The sequence below is a fragment of the Nicotiana attenuata genome, chromosome 1 (assembly GCF_001879085.1).
Source record: "Nicotiana attenuata strain UT chromosome 1, NIATTr2, whole genome shotgun sequence".
Lineage (NCBI taxonomy): Eukaryota > Viridiplantae > Streptophyta > Magnoliopsida > Solanales > Solanaceae > Nicotiana > Nicotiana attenuata.
The window spans coordinates 71,775,964-71,782,832 of NC_031989.1; the positions used below are offsets into that span (position 1 = coordinate 71,775,964).

General features: G+C 35.7%; 1 protein-coding gene across 3 annotated transcripts; it reads left to right on the forward strand.

Annotated features, from left to right (window-relative positions):
- Positions 839-6,647, forward strand: LOC109228519 (co-chaperone protein HscB homolog). Of its 3 annotated transcripts, none has more exons than XM_019393647.1 (7): positions 839-1,235; positions 1,452-1,548; positions 1,689-1,778; positions 2,356-2,421; positions 5,339-5,407; positions 5,739-5,882; positions 5,976-6,647. In XM_019393647.1, exons 1-6 carry the CDS (start codon positions 904-906, stop codon positions 5,874-5,876), a joined length of 792 nt encoding a protein of 263 aa, XP_019249192.1. In that variant the 5' UTR covers positions 839-903; the 3' UTR covers positions 5,877-5,882; positions 5,976-6,647. The 3 variants fall into 3 exon arrangements, with proteins under 3 accessions (XP_019249192.1, XP_019249200.1, XP_019249185.1); XM_019393655.1 differs by having other exon boundaries at positions 6,336-6,647; XM_019393640.1 differs by having other exon boundaries at positions 5,739-6,647.

Below are 6,869 nucleotides of genomic sequence, written 5' to 3' on the forward strand. Positions count from 1 at the left end.
TGAATCTCTTTTCTTTTCTTTTTAATTTACTTTTTATTCTATTCTTTTTATTTAATTTTTCATTTTAACTTTTTCATTTTTTTCGATAATATTCTTTTCACATTATTTATCTTTTATTTCCTTATTTCTCATTTCCCAACTTTACTTCATGAGTTTCTACAAAATTGCTCATATTTTATTTTTTTGTTAATTAATTTCCTTATTTTTTTAAATTATATTTAGCTACGTTGTTATTCTAGTTTTTCTTAAAAATTACACCTCCTAATCTTAGAAAGAATAAGTAATCCATAAACTTGACTTATAATGAGTGATGTCACTAAAATTGAACTTTGTTATTGGATGGGGTTATATACAAATTTAACTATGTTAAAATAATAGATTACTTTTTAATATTTAAATAATATTCTCATTTTTTAACCTCTATTTTTTATGATTCTATATAGTTGTTCATATTTTTTTTTTAATTTTCTTCATTTAGCATAATTGTTCTATTATTCTAGTTTTGAAACTAACCTCTTAATATTAGAGAATTTGGCATTGCTATTGTACCACACATAAGATTAAGGAAAAGATATTTTATCTTTTAGCTTTGTTAAAAGAAAATGTGATTAGGGAATTTCTTAACTGTTCAGACATGTAGCATGTATTGTTAGATCCCAGATTATTGTAATAAATATTTAAGTTTATTTATTTATTTTTATAATCTTGAACAATTCTTCCCTTATAAGTTCACTAAAATTATAATTGACACGTGTCTTCAATCTAAAGTACCATTAAAAAGTTGTGCTGAATTTACTAAATTTTTCTTCCCATATATATAACCACCGTCTTTCTCCAGCCTTCTATGCTTCTCTAAGTTCATCACCGCCTGCTGCCACGCTTCGTCAAGACCAACCCCAGAAAATGTTGACGAAGAAGCTCCGGATTTTAACATCCTTCCCAGTAGCGCTTTTGAGAAGGGAAATAATGACGTTTTCTGTTTCGCCGTCCCAATTGGATTTTCCTGTTTCTTCTTCAATTTCTCCACAAGTAGATCAATTGCCTCAACGTTATTTTGTTCGAAACAATCTGGACTTTTCTGGAAGATTGCATTTCTGTTCCGAAGCTGCTCAGAAGCTTACTTGCTGGAATTGCAATGTTGTTTCCTCAACTACGACACCGTTTCTTGTTTGCAATGCTTGTGGCTGCGTCCAGCCTGTCGATCAATCTGTTGATTATTTCCACATTTTTGGATTGTAAGTTACTCGCTTATAGTTATATACATATGGATGTAGTTGTACTTCTAATATCAAAACGGAGAGGAGCTGCTATAGTTCTGAATATTCAAGGTTGTGCGGGACCTGTTTCTTATTAATTTCTTTTTCAACTTTTTCTACAGGTATTGAAGATGTTTTCTTTTATTTCCATGGCTGGTGATATTAAGATGCTAAAGATTCTATGCATTCTTACAGGGAGAAAAAGTATGGAATTGAGGGGGAGAATCTAGAGCGCAAGTACAAAGACTGGCAGAGGAAGCTACATCCAGACTTGGTTCATACGAAATCCGAGGTTCATAAAATTGTACATTGTGGACATATATATGTGAAAATTCTGTTTTCCAGGCTCCCCCTATAATATTTTTTCTTTGGGTATCCCTTTTTGCCAAAAAATTGATATTATTTCCTGTGGCTTTTTGCTATTTCTGCTAGAAAGAAAGGGAGTATGCTGCTGAACAGTCTGCTCGTGTAATTGATGCATATCGCACACTAACTGATCCATTGTCAAGGGCAATATACATTGTAGGTTACCATTATCTGATACATACTTATTGCTATTGTTGTTTGATTTTTCATTGGTGGTCTTCACTTGTTCAAAACATATTTTTCTTTAGTTGTGATATATATGTGCATGTGTGTGTGTGTGTGTAAGAGACTTTTGACAGAAGATTGTGTTTATACTGCCTCCTACTTATTTTTATGTTTCTAGGCTGAAACATGTTTAACAAACTATAAGGACAAGAATATAGTGTAATGGCTAATGTTTAAAAGTATATTTCATTTCCTGACTTTTGTGTTTTGTTTCCTTGGGAAAATTGCAAGAAATGAAAAGATGGTTACTTTGGCCAATTGCATCTGGTTTCATTCTTTTTTTCTTCCCTTCTCTTTCAGAATAAAGCCTGAGATATCATTGTTACCTTTATAAAAAAAAAGGGTCTGAAATATCTGCATTGAAGTGTTTGAAATGAAGAAAAATTCACTAATGTAATGGCAACATAAGGACAAGATAGCTGGATGCAACAATAATAGTAGGAGTTCTGGGATTTTGGTCTAGTAAGCCTCAGTAGTTTTTGTTCTTACTGTTTGTTCTGGCTTCCAGCTGAAGTTGGAAGGTGTGCATGTGGATGAAGAGGAAAGGATTGATGACCTAGAGTTGCTTGCTGAGGTAAAATTTGTTATTCTGGACTTTTTGAGAAGTGCTGCTGTCAATTGTTTTAAGGACATATTGCCTTTTTTTTTTAATCTAAGATAGAAATTGGCATTCAATACATGTAACATGAATATTATTTTGACCATATCTTCAAAATTGACTTGTGCTTTTTTGTTCCTTTCCTCGTAACGATAAAGCTTTGGTTATGCTGGCTTGGTATGGGTTGATTACTTTGAGTGTTCTCTTTTTAGTTTTTCCAACTAAGGAGTCACTATTTCCTTCTCCACCTTTAGCTACTTCCAACATTTTGTCTGTTAGAGGAATTTTTTTGGATAGGTAATGTGAATTCAGTTGGAGGAATTTGCTGTAAAATCTTTGAAAATTCCAACTCTCTGGATGGAGTAGTTCATTATTTTCTGTGAGGGAAAGTAGAATTTCTCTGTGACTTGGATAACTCGTTTTCCAGCTTTTGATGAAGTTACATGGTTATTTGTTGTTTGTTGTGTTCGGTGTTGACAGATACTACAGTTAGAGTTGAAAATATAAAAAGTAATGGGTCTTGTGGGTCCCTTATCCTCTTTTATCTTATGAAAGCGACTGGCAAAAAGAATACAGGCAGCAGATCAATAAAAGACGTAAATGGTGGAAAGTGAGGAACAACTTATGGAGCTGACTGGAGTAATTTGACATGTTTTATATCTAGATTTCCTCTAGCGAATTGTCATTTGTTGTTTTGTATGCAATATGATGAGTTATGATGGAGGTTGTAATTTACTTCTCTTATTCCCTGAATTAGTCAAATTATTTTTGCTATGAGGTACTCCAATTGTAGATTTCCCCTATTTGCTTCTCTTTTCACATGAGGGGTGTAATATGGGGAAAAAGCATTTTAGTGCAAAAGGAAGGAAGTTTTTTCTTAGAATTTCTTCATTCTTAGAATTTCTTCAACAAATGTTACAAATGAACAATGCTGCTGTGATGCTTAGTTGTATTCTGCTCTGAAATAGCTTTCACAATTGCTTCGTGATCTGTTGCTTTGAACCTTGTATTTTCTTCTCTTGTTGAATTACCACTACTGTGTTGAGAGTAGAGCACTTCATCACCTAAAATATGGAAGCACAGCATGGTGGGCGTTTTCACTTCTTTTGGGTGAGGCGTTAAGTGAGCCTAAAGAAGCGATCACTCTGTTCTGCTGAACCCCATCCGAACATAATACAGTGGGCGGAAAAGAAGGAAATAGAAAAATTAGACCTTTTGAAATTATAGCTTTTTCTTATCTTCTTCTTTCAGCTCTCCTTATCTGTGACTAACGTTCTCCTGGTCTAAGCTAATCTTCTATCTAGACTTCGTCTTTCTTCTTAATTTGTGGCTCCCTCATCCCAGTCTGCGCAACTTCTCTGCTTCTTCTTTTGGTTGGCGACTTCTCATCATCTTGAACATTTGTGAAGTTCCCGCTTTGCTTTGACATCTTCCACTTTCATTCTCTGCTCTTGATATATTGGAATATGCAAAAGGATAAAAACAACGTCTTCTAGAAGCCACTGTGGCCATATATGATTCTTTAAAAGTGTTGTTGCTCCTTGATGTACGTGCATATTATTTAAGCTCCTAAAGAACCGAAGGAATTATCCAACTCCAGGTAGTGAACAATAGAATGGGAAAAATCTGCTTTTTGACCTAGAATATTACTTTTGAGGATGTGGGCAACCCCATACTTCCTTTTCTTCCATGTGGGATGCTCAGTAACAGCATAAATTAGAGTACAGGAGGCAGTAGGGAAAAATGAGTAAATGGCTCTATGCCATTAGCCATTTAGTGGAAGAGTAGTACCTTTCCATTAGCCATTTAGTGGGTTATGCCGATTCATTGCCTACGGTTTTGAAGATGTTGAATCAGTGGTGACATAGAGTAGGCTTGGCCATCTTGTTTGACTTTTTTTTCATAAATTCTGTAGTTAACTGATTTATTGTTGGTTTCTAAAGTAGCAAGATGGCGCATTACAAAACTTTAAATGTCCAGTGTCATTAAGGCTCCCTTGAAGCGCGCTCAAGTCCTGGAGCTACGTGCTAAAACAGGCCGAGGTCTTCACCCTGCTTAAGCAATTCCTTGGTGTCCACAGCATTGAGGCATACCCATCATAATCATCCACAAACTTTAATTTGAAGAGGACATCACTAAACAATAGTATTTCACTTTCTTTTCAATTTTCTTTGCCCATGTAACTATTTTCTGCATGTGTAGCTATTATTTTTCAATTACCTATGTACCCTCTTAATATGGAAGAAGTTCAAAAGGTAATTTTGAGCATGTCGGCTGATTTCTGTAATTCATTTCTCTTTTATGAATAGTTGGTTGTGTTGGATGATTGATGGAATCCGCCTATATTCCCACCAATGTGATCCCCATTATTGATGAACAAACTGTTTGTTGTAGGGCGCTAGCGCTTGACTAATATAATTTATGTTTTTCTTTGTTAAGGCCTGTGCTTGTTTCTCGTTTTACCTTTGAACACAATAAATATCTAATCACTGAAATTTGAGTAGAGTTGTTCTGAATCTTGGTTGGTGAACAAAGTTTGGTATTGAAGTGGAGAAGGGTAGAGGAGAAGCCCAGCTCCACCGAGTTTTGATACTTGAAAAGGTAGATTTCTCAATCATCAGAAGGAACAAAAAAATTGCAAGGGAGAACTCTAGCAAGAATCTTACCAAGAACACACAACTTACAGAAGGAATCTGTAAGCTTGCAGAGTAGAGTTGGCACTAAATTTTTTGTTATTTCCTGGAACAACTTTAGCATTTGTATCTGATATTTATCTTGGCAGAATGGTATAGTATTTTGTTTGATCTTCATAGAGGTGCTAACTGTGCTTCTCTTCCCATGGATTGCCAGAAATCTTCTTCTCTGACTGTTAATCATCAAATTTTAACTGCAGATTATGGAACTTAGAGAAACTGTTGAAGATGCTGCTAACTCTCAGGCACTAAAAGAAATTCAGGGGGAGGTACAAAAGGAACCCAGTAGTTTGTGCAAATTACTCCTTTCCTCTGGTCGGTCACCAGAGAATTTCTCATATAGCCATCTCAAACTTTTATTATGTGAAGTTAACTACTGCAAAGTAAAGGCTTTTAGGCGTTTCACTTGTGCAAACATAATAAAAAAAGTTAATTGGACAATTTTTATTTTGGAATTTTGGTGTTTGTTGTAGGTTTGCAATTGTTATCTCTTAAAAATGCCTATTGCTAATAACTTTACCACATTTGTTTATGTAAGTCTGCGATGAGCTTGTCTTTACTTATTCTAATCTCTGTTAACTGTACTTCATTGTTCTGCAGATACAGGGAAGGTTCGAACAATCATCTATCTCTTTTGCAAACGCGTTACAACATAGGAAGTATGAAGAAGCTGTAGCTGCTACACAAAGGATGACTTATTACAAGCGTGCAAATGAAGAGATTGTGAAGAAGCTCTAGTCGAGGGTATGGAACCTTATAATTGCTGCACAAGTACTTAAGCTTTCGTCCTTGATTTATTCTTGACGATAGACATCCAACAAATTGATGGTTTTCCAGTTGCCACCTTGGTGTTGTATGGGGTTATTCAACTTGCTGCACTGGGGCTGAATATTTTGCATGTTTGAAAATGTCTTGGACTTCGCTTCTTGGTTTCATTTGGCCTTAAATTTTTACTGTAAAATACCCATTTGGCTGCATACAGTTTTTTGGTACTTATTTGTGAAACTGGAAAAAAAAAAAAAAAGGAGCAGCCCGCTGCACAAAACATCTCGCATTCACGCATGGTGCGGGTCCTAAGGGGTGTGATGTAGATTGCGGGAGCTTAGTGCACCGGGCTGCCCTGCCATTAGTAACTATCGGATTACAAAAGCTATGAATTGACCTTTGCATCTCTTGTATTTGCTTGGACTTGTATAGAGCATGAAGCTGTGGTTTGGGAGGGGAGAGATGCAACTAGGCCGGATCAGATGAACCCCGAGCACGCGAGTAAGTCACAAATCAAGTTGGGTTCGCTTTGGGGGAAGTGCACAGTTAGCCACTAATTAGAGATGTCTTTACTCTTTAGCCATTGTTTAAAATGTACTTACTCTTTAGCCAGTGTTTAATAAATTTTATCCGCCCGGACGAAGAAACCCGTGCGCTAGACATGGGTGCTGTGTAAATATTAAGGACATGGTGTCCTTAACTTCATGAATGCTGTGTAATATTAAAGACAAAAGTGTTTTGTCATGTCCTTAACTTCATATGTGCAGTGTAAATGTTAAGGACATGGCGTCCTTAACTTCATGTGTGCAGTGTAAATGTTAAGGACATAATGTCCTTAACTTGTACTTGCACGTTCTGTTGTTGAACTTTAGGATTTCATGTCCTTAACTTCATATGTGCAATGCAAATGTTAAGGACATGGCGTCTTTAACTTGATGTGTGCAGTGTAAATGTTAAGGACATAGT